This window comes from Apaloderma vittatum, unplaced genomic scaffold (genome assembly GCF_000703405.1).
Source record: "Apaloderma vittatum isolate BGI_N311 unplaced genomic scaffold, ASM70340v1 scaffold10852, whole genome shotgun sequence".
In the NCBI taxonomy this organism is placed as follows: Eukaryota; Metazoa; Chordata; class Aves; order Trogoniformes; family Trogonidae; genus Apaloderma; species Apaloderma vittatum.
In genome coordinates this window covers 233,764-261,215 of record NW_009705321.1, presented here as the reverse complement: position 1 = coordinate 261,215, position 27,452 = coordinate 233,764, and the positions used below count along the sequence as shown (strand labels likewise).

General features: G+C 42.7%; 1 protein-coding gene across 1 annotated transcript in view; it reads left to right on the top strand.

Annotated features, from left to right (window-relative positions):
• FAM20C (family with sequence similarity 20, member C) overlaps positions 1-27,452 on the top strand; it is a gene marked incomplete at its 5' end in the record, with an annotated part of 54,948 nt that overhangs the window by 1,130 nt on the left and 26,366 nt on the right. The window contains one exon of the mRNA XM_009865353.1: positions 7,487-7,565. Coding sequence (XP_009863655.1) covers positions 7,487-7,565 — 79 coding nt within the window. The remainder of the gene's footprint in view (positions 1-7,486; positions 7,566-27,452) is intronic.

Genomic DNA, 27,452 nt, shown 5'->3' with positions numbered 1-27,452 from the left:
AAATGGCCTGGGCAAGAATAGCATGAGCTGCCCTAAGGTTTACAGTTTCCGTTGTGTGAATCACAGAGGCTGCAGAACAGGAATAAAGGAGATCCTTGGTCATCAAGAGTGGGCTGATTTGCCTGATCCAGATGGACTAGGTAAAATGCAGGGTATCACAAGAGAGCTTTGCCTCCATGAGTTGAGCTGTCCAGTGGCTGTACTGAGCTCAGCTCCAAGCTCTGCCAGGACTGGGTTTTGAGTAAAGCCATTTGTGGTACCCAGGTCCTATCCCACATACTGGATTCAAAGATCCAGTGGACACCAGGCTTATGAAAGATGACAAACACCAGGCTCATGAAAGATGACAAACACCAGGCTCATGAAAGATGACAGACACAGGCTTGTTTACTAATCTGTGATGGGTTTGCTGTCCCCAAAACTTGGGATCAGCGTGATTCATTAAGGAGCTCAGGTTTGACAATTAGGCCATGTATTTTCTCTTCTCTAGCTCATATGTGACTCGGCAGGTAGCTGCAGTCTCTGCCCATACTCCTCTGGTCTGGCCGGGAGGGTAACAAGAACATGGCCAGCAGTGTCCCAGGCAGGAACCAGGCTGTCCCCAACTCTGTGCAAAGATGATGCTCAACCAGACCATCTCCTGTCTCATCTACTGAGTTTACACAAATCACATTGGCCATAGCAGTGTTTTGTACTGCGTGGCTGCTAAGTGCGTCGATCTCCATTTACCTCTTCCAACACTTTAGAGCTCAGCCGTATTGTTGCAGTGTTTGCAGCAAAGTCGGCAGCCTTTGAGCCATGAAGTCTGTGGGTTGGTTAAGATTGGTGTAAGGACATAGAAGCTGTTGGGAGAAAAAGGGAGGCAGGATTGAGAAATAGTAGTTTAGTGTTCTTCGCTTGATCTTCTGGGCTTAGTCTTCACTTGTGCTTCTGGGCATGTTGCTTAACCTTTCTGTGCTTCAGTTAACCTAGCAGCAGAATGATTATCATAAAAAATAGGAGTGAAATCCTGACCCTGGTGATGTAAGTCGAATTTTTGCCATTCGCTTCCCTGGGGCCATGATTTCACCTAATGTGTCTAATAGATGCATTGTGAGGTTTCTGTTAATTATGGTTTTGATAGAGCTTTCAGATCAACGCGGGGAAAGGGCCACGGGACCAGAGAGGAAGATTTACGATTGTTATTAGCAATTTCCTATGGGATTGTCTCTCTGTTAATGTTTGAACAAGGCTCTTCAGAGCACAGTAGGGCCTTTTGTGCCCCTAACAAAAACGCAGGGCTATGATTTCTATCGATGATTCAGTGTAATTTCCGTCACCTAAAACATGAGGTAGATTTGGTATTGGTATCGGTCACTGTGGGAACTGACAGGAAGTGATTCCTGCACGTAAATCTCAGTCTAAAATCAAGCTTATGGAAAGGGAAGAGGACTTTTGCCATTGTAGAGATGCCAGGATCTGAATTTTGCTGGTAGCATTGACTGTCTGCCTCTGTGGGGAATCAGGAGCTTTGTCAGGTTGCAGAGCAGGAAAGAAAGAGCATATTGTTAATACATATATTTTTTATTACACAGTGCAGCATCTCTTATGTTGCAAATTCTTTTGGTTTTTAAAAACATTATGTTTTAAAATAATACCTGCCAGTTTTCAGTTTGACTGCAGAACAGCAGCAGGGATTCAAAAGAATGTAAGCTGATTAATACTGAGTAATATATTTCACCAATGAACATTTATAGAGCTGTTACTTTCTTCTACATCTTCCTGTATATCTTCTAATTTTTCTGGTTTGGTGTTGTATTTTTCACCCCTTATGGCCAATTTTTGTTTTTCTAGTTTTTGTTTTCTTTTCTTAAGGCAACTGCAAGGATGCCAGGTTACAAGTATAAATCAAATAGGAACCTTTATAATGCCCAGTCTTCAGGCTTCTTTCTGCAAGCAGGACAATTAAATATACAGGCTTACATGCATTAGGTGAAATGGGATATTGTTTTATCCAGTTTCTTCCCTGTTTTCAGATTTGCTTTGGCTCTAATAGAATTAGGTGATGTGCTGTGTGAGTTCTTGATGCATACAGTAATTAGATCCAAACTGCAGCTAAACAGCTTTCTTAGCCACATTGTAATTTCTCTGCCTAGCTTGCATTATTTATGGAGGAGAGTGGTGACTAGATTGATCCCCAGCCATCTATCAGAACTGCTCACACGACTCTGTAACGTGCAGTGTTATTTTAAAATGAAAACGGTGACAGAAACAATTCCCAAGAGCAGGGAGCACCAAGGTGACATTTTCTTGATGTTAAAGTTTAAATGGAACAAATCAATGGATGGAAGGAGCATCCCATTCAGCTCCCACAGTGACACCTAGAGCTGGCCTTGTGAAGGACAGGGTTACCCAGAGCTTTCAAGCTGAGGATGTATTCTGTGCCCTGCATCAGTACATGTATTTCCTATTCATTTTGTTCAGCATAAAAGGATAGTTCTTAATTTGATTTAATTCACTGAAAATTTTCTCTTGCCAGAAACAGGAGCCCAGGGAGAATTGTTTTTCCACTGAGCACTGAAACCCAGTTTTCAGAAGAAGCACATGCGCAGGCAATTGCACATTTCTTTTGCCTTTCGTAACTGTTTATTGCATGCATAAATAACCATAGTTAGCTATTTTCTTGCATACTTACAAGATGTCTGTACGTAATTGTGGCAGCTCTGTCAGCAATTTAACAATAAATATGGAAGATGCATTGTAGAAGCTGTGTGGTCTTGATCTTGCCTGTAACCTCTGTCCAGAGGAGCTGTGCTGTGGGATTGCCTGTGAGCAGAATAGGCTTTTGTAATTTCTGTGTTTAGTTGAGTTTTATTTTTTTTGATTCTGTAAATTCTGTGCTTGGAAAGGTTTGGAAACATTACCTGACGGAGTTCATTTCTAAAGGTGCAGTGCCTTCGTTTTGTACAGGCAGTAATTAGAAAACAAGCACACAAGCTTACTTAGGCAGTGAATAAATGCTACAATTAACTAAGGTGGACTCTGCTTCAATTCAGGGGAAAAAAAAAGACAAGACACTTGATATTGAACATATATTCTGATGCTAAAGACATTATAAAAATCTCATCCAAAGTAAGGGAGAAGGTGCTGCTGAGAATGCCTGAAGAAAATAATGAAATGTAGCACCATTGATTTACTGTATTAGAAGACAATGAAGCTGGCAAGGGTCTACAGATTGATTTAATGTACAGTTCCGGATGAAAGGAGGGGACTTAAAATGTACAACAAAGCTTCTGAATGATTCCACAGATCTCTTCCCCCCTAAAGGTCTTTTACTTTCTTGACTAAGCCAAGAAAGGCCTTTAAAAACAAGTTAGCGGAGTTGGCTGAACAAGAACAAATCAGGACATGATGAGGACTTGAATTTATTTTGAAATACATTCTTTACAGTTTGTACAGGACCATGTCCCTAGTCTGGGGCAGAGTTTAACTTGTTAAAGCCAATCAACACCTTTATGTTAGATCTAAGTTTGATCCATAAATAGGAATCCAGAATGGATCTGGATGCCCTCTCCTTCAAATACTAAGTGCATCTCTGTATTTGACTGAATCTTGCGTCTCAGGCGTTAGCATTGCTTAATTGAATGCATTTCAAAATGTTTATTGGATTCTGACCAAAAGCCAGGTTCAGAGGTCCTGTTGGGACTCTGGCTCTCCATCAGAAAACCACTCAGTCTAGAGAGGCCAGTAGGATGAGGGCTGTCGTGCAGTGAAATAGGAGCTGAAAAGCTGGACCAAATCAAATTCCAAATCCTTTTGGGTCAAATCCCTTTAGCTTACATTGTGTCTCTACTAGGAGTTAGTACCAGATGCTAGGCGGAAACCCTGTAGTATATAGTTATAAAGGATGACTGAGAGATGATCAATAGTGCATCTTTTGTATTAGATAATGTCTGTGGTTCAGAAAGAGAATTCAGGTCTTACATTGCTGAGGGGACAATGGGGACAGTAGCAGACATGGCATGTGGCTGTGACAACAGGCCTACAGATGTAAATGGAGTGGGGATATTTGAAGGCTTGATCCAAAGTCTATCAGAAAAAATAGAAGGAATCCCACCAACTTCACTAGTCTTTGGGCAAGACGCTAGTCCCACAGACACTCAAGCAAAGAGGTATATCAGGGAATTCTTTGCAAAGCCTCCTAAGGTTAGAAAGATTCTTGGTCACACATGAAAGCTCTTGCACTAGATTAACTGGAGAGGTTGATGCTGCTTTCCATTGCCTTCTACTTTTGGGGGAAAAGAGAGGCTTTGAGTTGCTTGAAGATAAAAAGTAACGATGGTATTGGGATTTGTTTTTAACACTGTGCCAGTACATCCAGGAGCTGTGTGTGACTTGATTTGAGGTGCCTGCTGGGAGCTAGCAGGTTCATAAAGTCTTTTACAGAACTGTTCATGAGCTGTGATGTTACAGTATATTCAGAAACCTTGAAAAACAGAAAGGTGAATTCAGAGTGGTTCCCTTGGAGTCAGTAGGGGCTCATGTTGCAAGGTTTTAACAATACCTACACCTGCTGGTCGTCGATGTGACAGATTGCTATGGTCTAGCATCTTCCAGGTTCTTGGAAAATTGTATATGCTGCATCTGGGTGTTATAAATTCTTCATAAATGTTCCTGTGGGCAGTAGGTGAAGGCACAAAGGCATCTGCAGATGAGCAAACAATATTTATTTAGGATAAACTCCTGGAAGGTGATGGGGCTCCCACTGTTTCGCCATAATGGCCAGAGGTACATGTTTAATTGGGGTCTGAACAGGACAGGGAGTTCCTGAAGGAATATAGCTCGGAAAATGAGAGGGAAGCCAGTATACAGAAGTAACACTAAGTTAGGACATGGGAAGTAATCTGGTCTAGAGGTCTGAGTGGGTCATCTCCAATGAGATCCGTTCTTCTCTGGCATTGCCACCCTCAAGATTTTGGTACCCTGGTCCCAAGTCTCTTTAGTTTAGATGTGCATGAAGAGTCTTGTGTTCAAAAGGACAATCTTAAGTTCAGGTGTTTCCCTCTCTGTGTGGCTTACAATGCTAGACTCTTTAAGTAGCCTGTTCTGGGAGGGTAACTTTGAATCACCTCCAGCCTGGCCAGCACATCTGCAGCACTGAACGAGCTGCCAAAGTGGGCATATTTGCACCCCAATCTGGGTGATGTGGGGGGAAGCCATTGTGGAGCTCTGGCACAAGTTCTTGTCTGTGATGTGTGTGGCTTCCAGCATGCCCTGCCATCAGGCACCATGGGACACTGTTCCCACCTGTGTCACCCTCTGTTTTGGAGAGGTCCAAAGTTTACTTCTAGCAGCAGTGGAGAGAAAACATGCCAGCAAAACTTGTGTTTGTTTGAGGCTACTATTGCAACCTATTAAGGCAATACAATAAGATGGATCTGAAAAGACCAGCGAGATGCTTTTGTCTTACTTCAGCTCAATTCCTTCTGACAGGAAACCAGGCTTTTGTGTCTCACGGAAGAATTATTCTGAGTTGTTAATTGTCTTCATGCATTTTCCTGCTTGGTGATGACACAGTTGTTGTTGAGTTCAGCTACTAACAAAATCATTATCTGTTGAGTGGCTTCAATTTACTGAGAAACCAGTCTTCTCAGTGTTTCTGAAACCTTGTGCTTAGAAAAGAGCATGCTGGAACATTGTTTTTTCTTCTTTTTGCATTGCTGTGATTTCCCAAATGCTTGGCTTCCCAGCTTTACCTCCAAAAAGGCTCTATACTTCCCTTTTCTCTGATGGATGTACAGGATGTTTGGTATATTTTGGACATACATGTGGGAGAGGGAGACAATCTCTAAGCTCCTAGAGCTGGTGGTCCTTGGGCAGCACATGTAGGTTTTTGTACTGGAGAGTTGCTGTTTCTCATTGCCTTTGGGCTCTGGGATCATCATGAAAAGGGCTACTGCTCTTTCTTCCCTCAGGTGCACATCGACTGACCTGTTCTGCTCAGGAGAGGGACTTTAATATGTGAATGCCATGTGCTTCTGCTTTACCTGTTCAGTGCAAACCATGTAATGCCCTTTAATGTCTAATTATTTATTTGTTCCTTTGGGATTGATTGGAAATGCAAGGGAAGGCTGGGGTCAGCAAAACAGCAAGGTGGGAGGGATTTTATTCTTGGAGACGTATAATTATGCTGACCAGATCTGCATAGCATTTTGTTGCAAAAATATAGATTACAAGTGCTGAAAGAGAGCTGATGACCTATCAGTAATAAGGCACAGAGATGAGCAGTTAAAAGTATGTGCAGCTAATGGCATTGGTTAGAGAAGAAAACATAAAAGCTAATGAGGGCAGCTCAAAGCCAAAATTTACAGAGCAAGGTAACTTGACATTTATGTAGTTCTTCAGTTGACACGGATTTTGTCAGAACTGTAAAGAAAAGGATTGATTCGTAGGAAGCATTTTTTGAAGAACTGACTCATCCACACAGACACAACCGCTATGGCCTGCCTCTCTGAACACAGAAGTGAATTAAGGAGTTGGAGTATAGGTAATTTCATTTATTCAGAGCAGTTTTGATTGAGATGATGAGAAACCAGCTGGTTTGTCAAAGTATATATTTATCTTTGTAAAATAGCCTTATCATCAAGTACAATGTGTTTTTAAGAATTCTTCTTAAAACAAAGCAAAACACTTTGACTTTAGAAATGCTATAGTCTGGCTGTTAACATGATATTGTCCAGATTATTCAGACTGACACAAATAACTGCTCTCAACTGGGAGGTGAGCACGTTTGATGCTTGAGTGGCAATGGCCCTTGGTATGCAGCAGGGACCACAGTCCCTGCCACCCCCACCTGCCCTCTCCTGCCCTCCCAGCAGAGCCAGCCTCCTCCTCGGCACAGCTCTGCCACATGTACCAACCACCTTGGGATCCCTCAGAAGTTAATGGATGGGCTTGGATACATATCCACTGTGCACTGAGGAGATGAATTTACATATCTCTGCTGCTCAGCAGCAATTATTATAATCGTAGCAGAGATCAGAGATTGCTATAGGATCTCCTCATACTTTTAATTAATGGGATGTCTGGCTGTACGTATCAGCTGCAGTTGTCTTCCAAAGCACCCATCACTTTCCCAATGCATGTCCCTTGTGAAAAGGGACAAAAAAGTAATTGAAGATGGAGACAACAAGACTCCAATGGTCTGTTCACACACATGCAGTTAAGTCAGTGTGCTTGTGGAGCCCATAGGGTCCAGCTGAAGAAGACAAAGCCATGTGGGGGAGTACATTCCATTTTTAGTCCTGGTTGGCAGCTCAGAGCCCTCCCCTGTATTCTGCACCCGCTGCATCCTCCAGTCCGCAGATAGGATTACCCTGCTTGGTGCTCAGATACAGCAGTGCTAAGTCTAATACAGAGCAAAACATACATGATTTTGTTTCAGGAAAGCTGAATGTAAGTAAATCCACGTGTAGCATTTTAACGTGGTTTTGTTTTTTACCCATAGCGATGAAATCAGGAGGTACCCAGCTGAAGCTGATTATGACGTTCCAGAACTATGGACAAGCATTGTTCAAACCAATGAAGTAAGTAACAAAAGTCTCTGTTGTAACGTGAAATTACGGTGGAATAGCCCGTTGCTGTTCTCTAGGCCGTTAAATGTTTGCTGTAGCATTTATCAAGGTTAATGTGTCTGGTTCTCTAGGCTTGCTGCTGAATGTACAGCTTCAGGGTGTGTTGAAACCTTGCCTTGCTAGACTGGTCTTTGGAAGAGATACTGAGGAGGCTTCAAATACATTACAGTCTTCTCAGGAATGTTATTCACTCTGATCTCTGTGAGATCTCCCATCATAAATAAAGAATGTTTTCAGCATTTCTTTCTTAGGTAAACTTACTCCACAGGTCTGAGCTTTATCTAGTGTCACTGCTCTTCTGGAACATGGCCAGACAAGAGAGATGGTTCAGAACAGTTTTGAGAAGAGCTAAATAGTATTTGTGTGATAAATTATAATTTAATCCGTTGATTTATTATTGTTTGTATTAAAGGGTTGTATTAGTCTCTTGGCTGTGGCTATGCTGACTCTGTAAAAATGAGTTTATCTGAGAGTGGTGCTGCAAGGTAATTAATCTATAGAGAAAGGGAAGGACTAGGATGATGCAGCCTCAATTTATGCCTGTTCAGATCCCATTGAGATGAGGGAGGTTATTCAGATACAAAGCAGATGTAAATGAGTTCTGAATCCTGACCTGTGTGTTTGTGCTGTAATAAGGAAAATGACTCTGTGCTTATTGTAGAGGTTTTAGTAAAGACGCTTGGGACTGCAAAATGTTTAATGAAGCTACTCAGTATCTGTGTCAAGGGTACCACTGGAATAATAAATTTCCTTATTTTGTTCCCACTGTAGGGAAGTTCAGTTAATGTCCTCTAAGGTGGTCCGTAAAAGACTGTAGAGTACCCGAGAGCAAGTTGTTTGGAATAAGTGTTGGCATTGTGTTACAGCTATGTTGCGGAGCACAGCACGGAGGATAAGCTACTGGCTGGATTCTGAGAATTTCCCTGTTTCACTGTAGATTTTGCTATAGTCTGACCTCAGACAAATACAGATTTGACTTGATTTGATTTGACTGCCAGAAGGGCCAAATAACTGGTCCCACTTTCCTTCAGCACAAGTTTGAGCAGGAACCCTCCTTATGTGCATTTGTGCTGGGAATCACAAGGAAATCCAGGCAGCACGAGGCATTTGTGTGAAGGCCAGGTGCCTCTGTGTTATTTCCCAAGTGGCACACAGATTTCTCCATGTTTCTGGTGGATCACTGATTGCCTGTTAGAGGTCAGAGGAAGCATGGCTAATATTCCAAGTCAGAGGGGAGGTGGTGTCAGAGAGCATCTACTCCAACATCTTGCTTTCCTCTCTCTGCCCGCTCTCTAAATGCCTGGGTCCATCTCCTGTATCTACAAATTTGATGCATATAGGCACAATTCTTAATTGTGTTTTGCCCCACATGTGATGTCAGGAACCAAGCAGGTTCAAGCAGCCTTTAGGTATTTGGCAGAATTGTGGTTACGCTGTTGGCTTTTTACGTAGTGATTTGTTTCTTCTCCATTTGCTCAGATGCAATCTTTATCATTGGTATGACATTGTAATTCTGGCAATGCTAATGAGGTCAAATCAGAAGTTTACTGTTTCCACTGTACTGTATGCAGCCTCAGCAAGATGATGGATGATGGTAGAGGTATAGCCTCGTTCCCATGTAGAGGCAATTACTACCATCTACTAGAACAATAACAAAAAAGATGATGTCTTAATCATTCCCTTTGCTTGATTTGAAGGGCAGCAACACCCTATTTTCTCGCTGAGCTTTGCATTACGTATACCACTGGAAACAGCAGCATGGGGGAGCTCAGCAGCTGTTCCCAGGCACCACACCTTACAATAGCAACGCTTCTGTGTTTGTGCTGAGCAACACTGAACATGTTGGTGATTTTGAGTAAGGGTGTTTGCAAGCATTTGTCTTCATTCTGATAACAGTGAACAGGGAGCCAGATGCTTGGCTAGTGTAAATCTTCCTAGCTCCTTTGGCATCTAGTCCCACTGGCCTCTTTCACTAGCTGATGGACTGCTGTTGATGAAGTTCTGGGAGCAGTTTGCAGCATCATTTCTTTACACAGAATTGAGCAGCCTATGAAGTTGTTCTTTTTTCTGGTGCTCCCTCTTTTCTGCAGTGTATGCTTCACAAAGCTGGATGTGCCTTCCCAGGGCAGGAGGTTAGAGAGATCTCACAGATCAGGGCCAGGCACCTCCAGTCATCAGGACTAGTAAGATAAAGGTTATTTTTTTCTAAATAGTTTAATTTAAGGACTATTCTAAATAGTTTAATTTAAGGATTTCAAGCCTGATCTCAAGGAAGGCTGAGAATCCAGAGTTTCCTACCCTGCCTGGGATGTGGAGTACTGAGAACTGAGTGATGTGAGGTTGAAAACTGAAGTACGTATAGGTAATATGTAGACGTGCAGCCAGTCTTTACCTGGATTTGATTCATCTGAACTACCTGGAAAGCTGGCTTTGCTATATGTAGCTGTACTTGGTATCTTCCAAACTGGATTAATACCTATTTGAACAGGATTGCGAGCTCTTCCCTGCCCGAGCCTCTAGCAGAAGGGGAGATCTCCAGACCTTTTGCAGTGACTTCTGCAGGGGAGCCACAGCAACACGTACTCCCTGGCAGACTCCTTAAGAACCTGCAGAACTCATCTGACTTGCTCTGCCTTTTCCCAGCCTCGCAGTTCCACACTGAATTTATCCAGGGAGCAAGCCAGCTCCAGAAAGGACAAGGCAGGATTTGGAAATGGGGAAAGCAGAATCTGCCTTTGGTACCTTTTGTGCCCAATGTTTGACATTAACTGACAGCTCTTCATCTGGTCGTTGATTCGGGCTAGTGGAGCAAATGAGAGAAGGGAAGCTTTAACAGTCAGGGAAATGGGATAGCGGTAAATAAAGCCTGATCAGCTGCAATTATTTTATTTATTTGTGGCTCTGCATCTTCATTTCTGAAATAATTGCCCATAAAGTATTGCAGAGGAAGCCAAATCTATTTATAAATCCTATGGCCCAGCACAGATTCCTTTACTAATTCCAAATGCATCATAGAAAAAGTGAGTATTTGTAAAACTCCAGGGAAGATTTAATGTATTTGCAATGTATCTTACAGTTAATGTGTAGTTTTATTTAGCTCATAACAGTTCAATCATACAAAATTATTTCCATATGGGACAAGAAAAAAATAGCAACCTCCCCTTCTCCCGTGATTAGTGTGTCTAACTGTACTGGTATTGTACAGCATAATAAAATTTACTTGCATGATCACTGGTTTCTGCAGCCACAGCTTTCTGTGTGACTTACAGATAGGGATGGTGTAGAGCTGTAAATTTCAGAGGGTTTTGGCACATTTGGCCAATAGGAACATGCGCTTTATAGTTTTATTTGGTTTCCCTTTGTTTTTCCTAGCTGGTGGAGTTAAATAGTTGGCTCAGCAACAAAAACAACACACCATTTTTTTTCCTTCCAAGGCTTTTTTTTGAAGGGAGAGATTCTGCTCCAGCAGAGTCAGTGTTAGGATTTCTACTGCATTTGCTGGTGCTAGGGCTTGTGAGTGGTTTTTGCAGTTCCTTATGGGAAAGCCAGATACGATCGAATAGAAAATGATACCTTGTTACTGGAGTTGTGAGAAAAGTGTCCTGTGGTATGTGTTTAAGAATGACATTTCTCATTCCCACTTTTATAGACTGCTTTGTAGAAATGTGTAGAAAGGGTATTCATTATGAGATCTTTGAGGTTTATTTGTTCCATTCAAAGAAATACTGCTGTATCTAGTGAACTCATTTTTGACTGAAACAGATAAAAGACAGTTCTGTTCCAACTTTAGATTTTGCTTGGTATTTTTAACATCTTTTTTCTTTTCTTCTGTTCCTACAAATCACAGTACAGCCACATGGCTGTTTCTTTCAGTAGCAGAGGTTCATGGTTGAAGTCCGTAATAAAGTAGAACCAATTTGCATCAGGGTGATATCAGGCCAGAAGAGACTTTTGGGGTCACACAGTCCAACCTTCTTGAATCACGAGGCATCATCTTGTGAAATGCCATTCATGGATGGAGCAAGGCACTTCTCGGTGACAACCAATGGTAGGACGAGGGGTAATGGGTTTAAACTGGAACACAAGAGGTTCCACCTAAATTTGAGAAGAAACTTCTTCTCAGTAAGGGTAACAGAACACTGGAACAGGCTGCCCAGGGAGGTGGTGGAGTCTCCTTCTCTGGAGACATTCAAAACCCACCTGGATGCCTTCATCATTCATTCATGCCTAACATCGTCTAGGTGTTCCTGCTCCGGCGGGGGGATTGGACTAGATGATCTTTCGAGGTCCCTTCCAGTCCCTAACATTCTGTGATTCTGTGATTCTGTGAGTCTGTGATTAACTGATTGAGCACCACTGACCACATCGTTTATAAGTTTTGCCCCTGCTATCCCTCTGGAAACTCACTGCATTGGAGATAACACCTACTCCTTGGGAGCATCTGCTGGTTCCTGCAACCTTCAGAGACATGACCCGTCTGAGTGTCAGCCCCAAAATAAGCTGGTAGTCACAGTTTAGGGCAGAGCTAGTGCTCTACAGAATTAAAGCCAGCACATTCACCTGTCAGCTTCCGAAATGTTCCTGTTGCAATACTTTTGGCTCAAAGACGTAGACGTTGTTAACTGGGCTGAAATCTAGCACCCAAGGTCACGGGGAAGATAATGTTTTTGTTTTGATTGGCAAAGCACAGCTTTTTACTGACATTTAAATGTCATAGCGACAAAGAATTTTCAACGTTACTTTAAGTAAGTTCCTCTTTGATTTCCATTTAGAATGGCTCAACAAATAATGCATTTTCTGATAGGGTTATTAAATAGGCTAAACAATCCCCGTAATACAAACAACTGTTAATCGCTTTCATTTCCTACAGTTTTATTCCCTTTCTGAAGCTGCAGTGTGACTGTTGTACCTGCGAAAGGCAGCCTCCAGGCCTGATTATCATATCAGTTAGGCTGGTGTAATTCTTCCGAATTGGTAGCATTGCTTCCAAGTCAGAGTTGAAAAGAACTTCAGAATCAGGGCCATTGGAAGATTGCTTCCCTTATTACACTCTATATCGTGCTGTTTTGAGGAAATACATTTTGCAAACCTGTTGCATTTCAGCTGGCAGGCATCCAGTATAAACATACTGTTATAAGTCAACATAGCAATTAAATCAAATTGCAGTGTTTTCTTTGAGCAGCTAGAGAAGTGAGATATGCATACAGTAGCTGCTGTGCTAGAAGCCTTCCAGGATTAACACTTGGGCACACTGGAATGTGCTGCGGGAAACCTGGCCAAGCAGTCTCTGGTCAAAGTACAAACCCAGCCGCTGTGTTTTGACCCTCGGCTAAAGCCGTGTTGCTGTACAGGTCCCTGGTACCTTGCAAGGTATCTGTGCAAGGTGTGTTACTGGGGACTTAATGTTGAATAAACTGTTTGGAAAGGTTGAAGCTGGTAATCCCAGCATTCTGTTTATGTAGGTGTATTTTAAACTTGCAAGGAGTGCTGTCTCGTTACATCATGAAGAAGAAATGTTTTCTTTGCTGCTGGAAGTAGTCAGATATTCTGTGGACCTCATCCGTGAGATTCTGGGCTTTTTAAGGACATTCAAATCCTTACCTACCAAACGCCTGCTGAAGTGTTTACCTGAGTGAGACTGACAGGCAGATTTGATTGTGCTTACATCAGGAATAAATCTGGAGTAAACTGGATGAATTATATCACTTGATATTTAAAGTACATGAGATCTGAATGTGTTCCTAAATAAGAGCAGTAGAGGTTGCCATGTAGTATTTTAGCTCTTTAACTTTGAGTGTGTTATGCATGAACTGTTTTTCTCTTTTATAACTAATCCTGTTTATCAGATCAGACTTCAGTATTTCAATGCAAATTGTGTTTTAGGACTCAGCAGTGCCTCTGGTCCAAATCTCATTTATGCAGAATGGAAAATTCACAGTGACTTCAAGGGAAGCTGGATCAGGACTGGGGCTGACTGATGGCCCTGGACAGCAATGAAATCCAGTCTTCTGCCTGTCACTGTGCACTGCATTTTCCCTTGCCACAGCTCAGCAACTGCTGGCTGAAATATTGATCAATCCCATCCAGCCCAAGAGAAATTTGTTCTCAAATTCTGCAAGCATGTTTATGAAATGACCCCGGAGTCAGACTCTGCAAAGTCCAGGTAGCTCAAAGGTTGTCCATTTAGATTAGGATCTGTAGGGATCTGTGACAGCAGCATTTCACCAAGCTGACAGCCAGGAAGGGAATAACAGACCTCTTTGCCTCTCCTTTGGCACTAGCTCTGCTGTGCTGTCCCAAGCCGAGCTGCTCTGGGTTATCCTTTCCCGGAGATGGGCAGGAGCTGCTTGGAGCCAGGATGGGACAATATGTGTTGGGGGGGAGCAGACCTTCCTCCAGCAACCCAGGCTGTTTTGCTGGATCTCGCCGTGCCCGTGGGCTTCAGCCCTGTCCCAATTCCCGGCACTGGGATGCTGCCATCTGCCACTGCTGGGGAATTCTCCCCCAAATGCCTCTCTCCTGATCTCCATGTGGCATCTTCAGCCCGTGGCAGGAGAAGCTCATATAAATGCCAGTCCTAGACTTGCATTTTTCTTTAACTCATTTGTTGGGGTTTCTCCCACAGATGATAGAACACAGTGTTTCAATACCTGTTTTTCTTCTCGTCTTACACAAACACAAATGGCCACAGGTACTGACTGTACCTGTCCCTTGTCACCGTTTCAAGGGAGACCTGAGTGGGCAGTCACATTTTACACTAATGAAGTGTCTCTGCTTGATTAGCTACCTCTTTTCTAAGTACTCATAGAATCTTGCTAATTAGTCTTTGGGAATAAAGACATGCTGGTGTTTGTTTTTCTTGAAAAGCCAGTTATTGCAGCAGCTAACTTTTTTTTTTTTTTAACACGTTAGCACAGTGTATTAGGAAAGAAGTATCTTCAGGGTCTGATTTTAATCAAGCTACTTCTTCATTTTAATTTTCTGCATACCAAGAAATGCAGTACTGTGGCTTTGTCTTTTAATCAGAGACCTGCTTTCAGTTCTTCATTTTCTTTATTTCATGCATTTTACTCTGTACTGGCAGTGCAAAAAAGCAGCAAATGTTATCAAGGGAAGAGCTGGCATGAAATGCATAACCTGTAATTTACTGCTCAGTAACGGGGCTTGGCACACGGGGGACTCGTTGGTGTAGCAGTGAGGTAAGATGTCCTTAGTAAACCTAAGCAAAAAAATGTCTCCTAAATGTTTTCAGTGGGATATGCAGATACTGCTACCCTGAAATATTTCATGGGAATTTGTCTCTGTTTCTCTACAATTTATAATCCTTAAACTAGGCTCAGGAGACTGAAATTCAGGGAGGGAAAATGATTTGTGCAAGACTTGTGGCGTAAACCAGGGGCTGGAGCTGTTTTCTCTCTGGACCAGCACGCACGGCTTTATCCTGGAGATGAGTTGCACCGTGCTCATCTCTCTCCCTTGGGAGAGGTTATTTTTGGATGTTTTATGGAGCTAAATTGCTTCTGCTCTGCCCTGGTGCTTATCTTGCACAGGGATAGCTCTGGGGATCCTCAGTGCTTTGGAGGATGAAGATGGGGATTTGTCCACTCGCACTGAGATTTTTTTGAAGTTTGTTCACTCTTACAACATCCAACTCGTTAGGGCTGCTGCCTATCAGAAGAGGCAGGAGATAAGCAGCAGTGAAATGGATGTGATGAAACCGTGTGTCTAGAGGCTGGGGACCCACGTCCAACGTGGCCAGAGGTCACAGTCCCATGGTCAGTGATGATGGGAAATCTGGGTGGCATTTGGGAGATACCCACAGCCAAACTAACGGTGTCTTACAGGTTGGGACAGGAAGGTTTTGGCAAGGCTGAGAGGCTTGGGAGAGAGCACAGAGCGCACGTCCAAATTACACCCTTGGTGAGGTGATGTTGGTGACTTACTGCTGTAAACAAGCTAAAAAAGAAAGAAACAAACAAAAATAGCCATAATAGCTGTTAAGGACATGTTGGACATCTCTGACTTCTTATTTTTTCTTTTTCAATATCTCGTTCAATAGCATTAGTACTTTTTTTCTCACTTACAGTTTTCCACGCTGCTGTAATGTTCTGTATGTGGATAAATAAAAGTGAGAAAGCCTGAAAGACTCATTTGCATGTGAAGAAGTAGCAGAAACCCAGAGTAGATAGCATCTGCAAATGTGTGGGAGCTGGAGAGTAGGGGGGGACAGCAAAACTGTTGTAAATAGAAGCAGTTTAATGTGCTGGATTATGCACTACAGATAATAAAATACCCCAAAGCCAGCACATAAGCCAGATACTGTTCTCAGCAGCAGCATCCAACTGATCCAGTTAGCACTTCAAGCCCCTTTTGTAAACCTTGCTAATCGGTGGTCCAATTTCTTCATGCAGGGCTGGCCACTCGGCCAGAGGACAAATAACACCATGGTTGTGCATGGAGACCTGTAATAGAAATAGTGCACGTGGAATTCAGACACACGCAGTCTGTAGATGGGTTTTAAACCGCTTTGATTAGCTGGCATGAAGCAGCAAAGGAAAGGAAGATGTTAATTTAGTCTGTAGATTTAAGGGGAAATGGAGCAATGACTGGTATTGTTTTCTTTAGTTTTCAGTATGATTGACTTGTGTTTTGTTTGATTCTATCTCATGATACACAAGAAGAGAGTTTCAACCTGGCGTATTTACGTTTCCCTGTATTTTGTGCCTGCTTGAATCACCACGGTACAGTAATCCATGCAAAATTTTCAAACAAACCTCTTCTGCATCTGATTCTTTAGGGATTTATTAAGCAGAAAATCAGATTCCTGGGGCATAAAACCCAAGGGTTTTTCAGCCTTTCATGTTGCAAGCCCAGGTTTTGTGTCAGGGCCCTGAGTGAGTCTCCGCCAGGAGGAGGGGAGAGCAACGCTACAGTTCCAACACCAGCTCTGCCTTCCGAGGCTGACAATGGCAGAGACAACCTAAAGCAAAATCCTGTTTTCCTCTGTAAGACTGAGGTGTGTAGCCAGGAGTTGTTGCCAGCAGAAGGCTGGGGTGGAGTGAGGAGAGTTTGTGCTAGCCCTGGGCAAGGTTGGGACAGCAGAAGTCCCCTTCAGCATGGACCCAGTGCCACCACGAGCCTCTGCATCTCTCCTCATTCACGGCAGCAGCCAACCTGTCCTCTCAGGGCTCTGACACTACCAAAACTGAGTGCCCAAGGAGGGCAGAGCCTGCTTTCCCCTAATTTTCCTATTCCCAGAGCTAGCTTCAAATTGAAACCATCTTTTATTTTTTGCAGCCTCCTGACTCCAGGTACAAGAGCTGGGTAACTAGGAATTTAGCCCAAAACATGCCCCTTTTTGCTTGGCCTGATCTACTATGGAGGTTTTGGCTTCTCTCGCATCTTTGCTTCAGAGAGTTGGGCTTTTGTGCTGCTGATTCTGTCACAGCGCCTTGAAGTCATCTTGGCATGACTGGATATTTTGATGCAGAAGCTGTTTTTTATGTGCTTCTATAGCACTCAAGGCACTAATGTTGCACCTGAAGCAGTGGCGAAGCCTCCCCTTCCGTGCTGCAGTTCTGCAGGGCGATGCCAATCTGGAGCGAGCCCGTGGCTCCGGGCAGCGTGAGCGCAGCTGGGGTCCTGCTCCAGTGGTGGTGAGGCCATGCGGAAGAGACGGGTTCTACCATGTATCCAAGCCACCTATTCAAATCCAGGCTCTTTTGGCACCCGTGAAATTGTCTGACAACTTGTGAGCAGGCACGGTGCCATGCAAGCAGATGGCCATGGATGTCCCGGCAGCCAAGAGCCTGGGATGTTCATCTGGCAGAAGGGAGTGAGAGCAGAGCTCCTCAGTGCTCGTGTCCAAGTGCCCGCCCCTCCTGCAGTTACCGTGCAAAGTGCGGGCATGGCCATGGGGAGTCTGGTTTGGGTGTGGGGTATTTCCCAGCAGAAATGATACGCCTGCTGCATTCTCCCCCTGGCTCCTGCTACTCCATCACCAGAGACAAGATGGTTTCTGAGATGCTTTCAGCCTGAGCTCACTGTTTTGTTGGGGACAGGCAGCACCTGGCACTGCTCTGCGTCCTCCAAAGACTCTCCTTGAAGGCGACAGCACAGCAATTTTTTAACTACCTCTGCTAGGTGGTTTCCTATGAGAGGCTAGCTCTTGCCAGAAGTGAATCCTGAGATAAAAGGATTAAAACATCCTCTTCGAGGCTTCACAGAAATTGTCACAAGGGCTTTCTTTAGAACATAACTCCCGGGAAGGTCTTAATGCTTATTGCCCTGAGGGGCAGCTTTTCTCATGCTGGCATGCATTTTGTGATGATTGACACATCATTAATTAACTGTTATTAATTAACCCCATAATCTGAAGGGATGGGGGGAGGAATTCCTTACAGGCCTGGATCCTGTCATTTCTTGGAACACACGAGTCTTCTGTTCTTGCTGCACTCCCAAACCCATCTGTCTTTGGGACCCAAGAAGCTCATAAAAAGGCAGGACTAATGAACAACCTTTTACAGCCCCTGCTTCAACCGGCTTTATTTCCTGACAACTGCACTTCAAACGTGATTTGCAGGAGCGAGACTGTTTGTATCTGTTACTCTGAGTTCAGAGGAGGAGAAACATGAAAATAAAATAAAATCGGCTATTGCCTTTCAGCCTCCCCTTGTTCCCTGCAGTGTAGGATATGATGCTGTGAAGGATACGGGATCTGTCTGTGATACAATGCTGGCTCTGCGTGTGGATGGTCACACAGCTCCTTTTAGGCTGGCTGTGCTACGAAACCCCAGTTAGGACAGAAAACCATTCTTGCCTTTCTGTTTTAGCTTCAGCATGATGACCTCTCCGCAGCACTCCATAGCCCAAGCTGTGCTAAAGCACCGAGCTGCACCCACCACAGCAGCAGAAGGGACAAATTCTTCCTGTGCTGACATCAGCTGTGCTTTGCTGGTGTCCTTCAAGACTTTATTCTGCTCTAATCATTTTGAGCCAGCCCATATCTTCTACCAGTTCTGCCTGGTGGCCTCTAACAGTCTCATGTGTCAGGCAGCAGCATGATCATAGCTTTAACTTACTTTGTCTGCATTTGCCTTTCAAGGAGCAACAATGCAGCAATTCTGTAGACTTACTGTGACCTAAGAAAAGAAATTATCTGTCCACAAACACCAGATTCTGGGGGTGACGCCAGTCTTGATAAAACACCAGTGGTGCCAATAAGCCAATGGTCATAATCACTGATCAGTGTTTTGCTGGTGTTTTGGCCAGGCTTTTGAGTACAATGTTGCTGACCCTACGCTTTCCCTATTATGTGCTGTATCCTTTGGCAGGAGGAAGACCTTCTCGGGGATCACAATGGTACCGATATTGCAGGAGGTGTCTAAACCCCATTATTTTTGGCCTGGCTTGTTCCTTTTATTCGGGGTCGTGTATCAGGGTTCATCCCTCCCATGCAATTTCAAGCACAGCTGTATTAATCCTACTGTTTTACATCTCTGCGATTGGGAATGCCTCATGTTGCTGACATCTGAATTGCATTTTTAACAACAATTTCCTTTGTTATATAAAACGAAGCCAAAACAAACACTGGTATTGGAGGCTCGCTTTCTGGATTAAATAACTGAGACCTTTAAATGGATGAGGGCTATGAATCATTTTTGTGTACATACTGTTTTCAAGTTGTTTACTTGCTCATTTGTGAAGTATTTTGTTCTTTTTTTTTTTTTCTCTGGCAATGTAAGTCTATCACTCTTGATGCAGTAAGACAGTTTGGAAAACCTGCCTGCTCCCTCTAATCTAACTGTACCATTATTGGATTATTAGATTCTCTCTTCTCTTCCTTGCCCTAAAAATTCACTCGCTAATAGGGTGAAATTGCAGTGTATTGAATTGTCTGATATTGCACCAATTCATTCTTGCGACGTCTTCTAGATTTTAATAGCTACAGGCCTTGAAATTATTTTGGTGTTACCAAAGACATTTAATACCTGTGAACTTATGGAAGGTATTTTCTGGCACTCAGCAGTGACTCCAAAGCCCCAAAGCATTATACTCAACAGCCCTAAATTTCAAAGCCTGACATCACTGTGAGCAAGGAATACAAATCCATCGACAGGAGCAGGATTTTAATTGCTTTTGAATGATTCTATAGAAATCTAAAATTGCTTTGTGGCATAAAAAAAAAAAATCCCTACTTTTATCTATGAAGAGGTTTTAATTCTTGCGTATGAAATAAGTGGCTTTTGTAATGATACAATATTTTTTCCCTCTGACAGCGTAGCTGTTCCTTCAGCCCCTGCCTGCTGGGATTTTATCCTTGAGCAGCGAGACATCAGAGTTCATCAGATATTATACGTGGCAATTGCCAAACCAGGAGAGGCTCTTTGGTGGCTGGAAGATTTGTGCTTCTATTATGTTAGCTGTTAAAAAATGAGACCCCCTGCATTCTTTTGCAATGTGACCTTCTCTAGCTGGTCATGTGCCGTGTTTTCTCTGTGATGTGATCTGATTTTAAGGGTAGTCAAAAGGCCAACAGTGCTTTAAAACCCAATAATACCTTGACTCTTGCTTTACAGTTTTCTTTTATTTTTTTCTCTCTCTTTTTTTTTTTAAATGAAAGGAACAAAAACCTCAGCAGACATTTCTACATCTGGCTTAGCTTCTGGTTAAATGCATCCTCAGGGAGTGCTGGAAACTATTACTTCTCCTGTTTAGAAGAGAAGTAAATGAGTCATATTTTCCAAGATAGTTTTCAAGGAGAGGGATATCAGAAGTTGTTTGTATTTTCCTGTTTAATAGATGTGGTGAATACTTAAAAATTGTCTGCACAGTAAGGGACACAACACCAGAGTCTGAATATGACCCTTGCCTTTGCAGCTGGCACGCAGGGATGGTGCGGGCTGTGATGGTCCCAGTGTGGGTCAGAGCTGGGCATGGTCCTTGTGTGAAGGGTGGAGGAGAGCAGCCTGTCCTCTGCTCTGGGTAGGTCTGCAGGCAGAGCAGAGGCTTTGTCACCCTCCACCAGCCCGTGCGTGGACTGTAAGGGCGTCACATCGATCTCTGGGTGTCTGGGGTTGTCAGGTCTCTGGGGGTGCAGTGAAAGCTCTCTTTGGCTTTTAGAGGGAACTAGATCTGGCCTCTGACCTCAGCATTCCTGTTTGTGAATCAGCTGGAGGAATCCCCTTCCTATATATTCAGGATGCCCAAGGCAGGAATCACAGAAAAGGGGATACTCAGGGCCCCCAAACTGGAGACCACAGTGGAGGTGGGGAGCCTGTCCCATCTTGTGCCTCTCCATGTAGCTCCTTGCCAGAGAAACCCTTTCTGAAACCCTAAACAAGCCTCAGCCCAGGCCAGGGCATGAAAAAATCACCCTGTCTCCCATCTCCCCCTAAACCAACACCACCGATGTAGCTGAACCTTTCCAAAGGCTCTCAAGGACATTAGCAGACATCTCTAAGAGGGAGCCGTAATAGCATCAGCAATAACGTTTCTTTAACCAGGTATTAAAATTATTATTATTGAGCTTGTTTTAGGGAGAGGGAAAAAAGACTATCTAGTGTTTTATATTTTAGTTAACATTAAACTTGCAAAAAGGTGATTGGTTGCAGCATCTGAAATTCTGCACTGGTATTTTTCCTGTCACTTGAAGCATGTTGATACTGACATGTATTAAAGTACAGAAAAGCTTCCTATTGAGGGCTTTAAAATATTTTTAATTATTTTCATAACAAACCTAGCCATTATTGTAACTTTGAAGGACAATTATTTTTTCCTTTCTTGCATAACTACGCATTGTAAAATACATTTTTGTATAATCATTTTTAAATTATTTTTCCTCAAATTGTCCATAACAAAGCAGACAAGTCTCTTCAGGATTAATTTTCCACCTAGCTGAAGAAATTAGCTGTTGCTTTCTCCCTCCCACCTCGAAGCCATACTAGAATGGTTACTTGGATACCCTGCCTGTAAAGGATGTATGTGCTGAAGTAATTTAAATAGCCTGATTTGTCATCTAACTGCAGACATCATTAGCAAAGCATTATTTGGCTGGAACATTGTAGGCTGAACATGGATAACTCCTCTGTGTTGAGGCGAGATTTAATTTAACCACCTTGTGGCCAAATAGCATCTGTCTTGAGTGCGGAGCTGTGGCAGGTTTAGTGGGAAGAATAGGAGCTGTGTCTGGGTGGGAAATTACTTTCCTGTGGTGTACAGCAGCTGGAAATGTATTCTGCATCAGGGTGAAATCAGGCCCTTTTTAATTTGTTGTTCCAGAATCTACTGATTTGTTTATTTGAGGACAAGGAGATAATTTTCATGTGATGGGAAGAGGGAGAGGAAAGAAATATAAGCCTGGCTTTCCATTTTTTCCCCCTGAAATTTTTCTCTTTGTCACAGTCCCCATTTGATTTATTCCTCTGGCTATCATTTCTGTTTTTAGAATGGCAATCCCGTCAGCATGGGAAGATCCTTATAAGCAGGCTTTTTAAAACAATCAGGTGAAATTGCAGTGATGACTTGGACTTAATTTTACTGTATGTGATAGAGTGTAAAGAAGAAAATAGTGGCTGCGTCTGATAAATCCTGCATGTCAGAAGGGTAAAAATAGTCATTTCCTTGGAATCTGAATATTGACCATGGTCAGGGAGGTTGTGCAGGAACATGCAAAACCAAATCTGAGCTTTAAAAAGAAGATTTTGCTAGTTCTCAGGTAATTTTGAGATCTGGACTTAGTGTAACATACCATATTAAGGCTTTAACCAAAATCAGGTTGTTCATTATTGATTCCGATAGGATTTGGAAAACTAAGCTAGAGTCTGGAGGTTTGTCAGGTAGGTTCAATAGACCTGCACCCTTCTATCTAAGCAAAATCTGCAGCTACAGCTGAACCACAGGAGCACCGTAATTGCAAAGCTGCCAATTACATATTCCTGAACACCCTTCTTGGCAAATCAACTCCTGAATCATGTTCAGGAATCATAGACTTAAATGAAGCACGGTTGCAAAGTATTCTGCTGATCTATGGTGCAAGTCCTTTTCCTTTAGTCATAATTGATGTTACAAAATATTTTATGGCTTCTGTCATTAATATTCCCAGTTGGCTCAATCTATAATTTATTTCATGCTGTAAAAATGCTAAGAATTTTCTACTGATTAGCAGCAACAGTGGGTCGTGTTTCTAGCTTTATCAGCATGAGATATTTTTGGGTGGGTAAGGAGTCTTCTGTCTTTGAATTAAAATATGTCTAGACACTCTTTTTTCTTACAAATCTAGCAAAATAAAAATACTTTTCAGGTGGTAATTAAATTCTTTCAGTGACATACAGTCTACTATGCACAAGGCTTCAGTGTAATGAATATATTTATTTTCGGGAAATCTAGAGTATTTTCCTTGCCATTTGTAGGGCTCAACGTATAAATAATGCAGGCCATGCTGTGCTGCTTTTCAGTTCATCCCAGGAAATTATGCCATTAAAAATGCCACGGTTCTTTCAGGCGTACACAAACACAGCAGGTAAAGAGAATATTCATGTGATGAACAGTGACAGAAGCAGCATCAGCTAATACATAACCCTGCAAAGCACACCTCAGACATTGGAATTGTTTGCGGTAATTACAGCGTGGAATGAGACTGTTGTTTAACTTACCATCATGGCAGTCAAACCATGATCCATTAAAGTGGGCTTTGAATTTGTAACCCAGGGTTGGGCCTTGGAGGTACAAAGATGAAGTGAAATGAGGAGCTCTGGAGCTTCCCCCGCCCCCCCAAGCACACACAGCTGATGAAAAATGAACACAGGTGATAAAAAAGGGAACTTCGTGTGAGCAGTTTTGCAAATAAAAGGTCCCCATAAATTCCTCACAGGCTTGGTTCTGTTTGGGAGCACACGTCACTATTTGAAATTCGCAATTCAGGTTTTAAGGTCTCTCCTCTGCAAAACCAGCAGTTGGTCTTGCAGTGTTGAGACAGCAGAGATCATCCCGTGTATAAAAGCACAGTCGTGTCCCTTTGCACAGGGAGGTAAGAGTGTTGGGTATGTTTAAGGAGGAAAATCTACCATCTACCATTTGTAGGCATTACTTATGCAAAAGCAGAGCTTTAGTACGTGTTGCAAATGGAAATCAAGTACATGATGTGCCTGGAAGGAGTTTATCTATCTATTTATGGGCTGATCACATTTTGCGCTAAAACTGACTTGGTTATTTTTAGTCAAATAACGTTAGTAGTTGCATTTATAAAGCACCAAGAAAATTTTCCTGCAATTCACAGACTGGGTCTTTGAATTTAATTGCTGGGTCTCGTTTCAAACCTTGATGTCTCCGTGCTCAGTGTCCCTGAAAGAGAAGCTGAATCTCTCATGCCATGGTGCTGCCTGTCTAATTTAGGATCAATGAGACCTCAGAGACACCTCAGAGACAGACTTTAAACTCCCACAAAGCAGCTTTGTGTGTCCTTGTGCCTTTCCTTCTTCCCTCGAAGCTGTGTGCAGAGCACTTGAAGGGGTTTTGCCAGCTTGGAGCCACCAGCTCTGGTTTGGAAGTGTACCATGTCTACTCTCTGGCAAGCCCAGGTTACATTTTCCTATCCCTTGGAGGTGGGACTCACTGTGAAGGACATATTTGCCCCATGATTTTGGAAATAATTAGTTCTGAGAGTTAGAATTAGGTGTAACTGCTACAAAGGGACTTTGTTACAGGAGTGAACTGAGCTGACCACAAGGCTCACATAAGAAAAGTTTATGCTGGATCTCTCAGAGTAGTTCAAAAAGCCAAAAAAATCTCACTGTCTTTGGGGGGAAAAAAAAGCAGCATCAATCTGCTTTCTCATCTTTATTTACATGTTAAAAAATCAACAATTTCAGGCAGTTGCTCTTTGACAGGCCTTTAGAAAGAAGTTCCAATAACTTTAGAGATGCAGATGTAAAACATTCCTACAGCACATCGTTAGTATGAGTGACTATCCTTCCAATAAAAAAGGAATGGAAAACCATTAAAACTCATGAAATAATAAGGCAGAAGCATATAATTTAATATCATATATTTGGAAATGCACATTGTGCAAAAATAATCAGACTTATCAGCAGGGAATCTGCAGCCATCTAACGAGTAAGTTGTTTCGCAGTTGCCATCTGACCTGTAGATAAGTGGAAACAATGTCTTCGTTAAACTTAAAACCTGAATATTGATCATTAGAAAAACCAGCTCTGCAAGATGTGAGGGAAGTCTTCTATGGCCCTGGGAGCTATGTACATGTACCTATTGGAAGGATTTAACTATTAAGGTCATATCAAAAATAGATCTGCTCTGTGGTCACAGTGCTTACTGGCCTGATACAAAGGCAATCGGATTGAGGATGGAGTTTAAAAACATTTTATGTTAGAGGAAGAAGAGGTGTATGTGGAAAGATGTCCTAAAAAACTTGACTTCCCAGGCTGTGTCCAGTAAAGTGTCTTTAGTAGAGATGAATGTTGTACTGAACGCGCTCTTTTAGAGACTGACTCCATTGCTTGCCCACCCTCTCCAGCAAGCTGTGAAACAACCGGTACTGGGTTTTGGAAAGCACGTTCTCCAACGCTGCCGGAGACAGCTTTAACCTGGTCTAGTCTGTAGAGGTTTCTCCAGTGTCTTCCAACAGCCCTGAGCCAGGACATTAATATATGCCAGGTGTGGTTTGTTCTCTTTTCCTCTTATTTTCTCTTCGGTGTGTAAAAGACTAACAACATTTGAGTGTTTGATTTTTGTAGGACTTTACAGAAAGTGGGTGGTTTTTTGGTTTTCACTGCTCGCACTCTTCTGCCCTCTGCTCCCTGTCAGCAGAGGTGGACCAGAGCTGGGTGGTGGGAACGGGAGGTGGCTGTGCCTTGCGATTCCTGTGGGGTCCATCACACTCTCAGACTGCCCAGTAGTAGGTGATTTCACGTAGGTGAAATCCCTAATTTTAAATTAGGATGTGATTGATAGGATGGCATGGCACCAGTGTATGCGATACTGGAAGTCAAAGGGTGAAGCTAAGATTTTTAAAGATGTGACTAAAGAAGATCTATGTATGTGCAGAAAATTGAATGGAAAATTTAATCCTGCTCTGCACCTTTGGGTCATTTTTCAAGTATTCCTGTGTTTTCTTCTACCTGTTTCAACCAATAAGCCGATTCAGTCAGAAAGTCATCTGCCTGTCTGTAACTAATCCTGTAATACTTTCTGGACATTCATATTGCTGTTGAGCATTTCTATCAATACAATCGTTACCTGTGAGCTGCATGGAAAACAGTGCCCAGGAAAAAAACAAACAGGTTTCATTCTTGCTGATATTTGTGATAAAGTGAAGATCTTCACTCAGCTTTATTGGAATTTACTCAGGCATTTGGTAATAGCAGCCTAGAGGAGATTGCTAAGGGAGGAACTCGAAGGAGATGTAATAAAATACAGGAAGATGGCTCGTGTATTCTTTTTTATCTGATATCTTAGTCCTGAAGGTGTCAGACACACAGGGTGCTTTGGACAGAGGTGAAATTCCAATATTAATTTAAGACTCCTCTACTCCTGCTCTTGCCTAATCCTACAATATCCGCCTTGATATTAGCAAGAGAAAGATGTCATGGATGTATTAAACTAAACACTAAAATCAGAGGTTATGTCTTCTGTCCATCATGTCCAGGCACGGACAAGAACAGAGTGTTTGCTGTCACATGCGGCTCATTTAATTATTCACTTTAATCTGCATCTGCTCCACACTTAATGAAATCAACGGGAGGCTTTTCCTGTGACTTCACTGGCATTTAGATTTGAGTACGGGCGGTTTGGGTCCTTCCTGATCCATTTCACCTGGAACTCAATGGGAGATCTTTCACTGAGTAGAAGGAAAGCTGGGTCAGACGCAGAGAAAAACGGGCAGTGCTGAAGGAATGAGATAATGAACTCCAATGATTAAATCATGTGATTGTTGTGCTCTGCCATATACTTATCCTCACGAGTCATATTAAATGGTAGGAAAACTGAAATACAAGCGTCCTTGACTTTAGGAAAAGAAAGTGGACTCCAGCAAAACTCCTGTGGGCTATGCACACACATACGTATCGCACTGTGCAGTAGATAAGCTTCGTGTTTTATTGGCATTTAAATACAGTTAAAAATACAAGGAGAGGTAACCAGACATGCACAGTTAGAAAAAAGCAGCTGCATGTCATAAATCAGCTCCCTAAAAAAATACTAAATTTGGCCACAGTGTTATTTCACTAAAGGCTTTGTTGCAGATTTTCCCTTCCTTCTCTTGTCCTCTACTCTTGTTCCTTTATTCTTGTGCTGTTTTTTCTAAGCCCTGCTGTTCTTATCAACCCTCACACACTTTGTTGTAATCTCCCCTTATCTTTCCAAGCAACCTCAACATAGGTAGGCTTTTAAGGTTAAGTTTGCCACAACTAATTTCCGAGTCGTGGGAAGGAGAGCGTGCCAGTTTCATGTTGAACACTAGCTCAGCAATGCCTCACCGGTGAGCATTGTTGCCCTCTGTGTGCCTGTAGTACTCACACACACAGATGCGCACGCACATGTAGACACTTTTTTGTCTTCACTCCAGGTTTGAGTAGATGCGTTTTTGTGACCCACCAAGCGTGAACGTTTCTCTGCACCTTGAGCGTGGGAGTTCACCAAATGCATTGCACTTCGTGGGAGATGTTTATATAAAACAGCAATTGCCCTGAGCAGCCAAGCCAGCAAGAAGCTTTCTTCCTTGTAGTGCTGCGGGCAGTTCCCCTAACATCCTTCTGCTCTTTATTTTTTCCTATGGGATATTTTTCAGAGAATTCAGTAGGTCTTTTTTTTTTTTTTTTTTTTTTT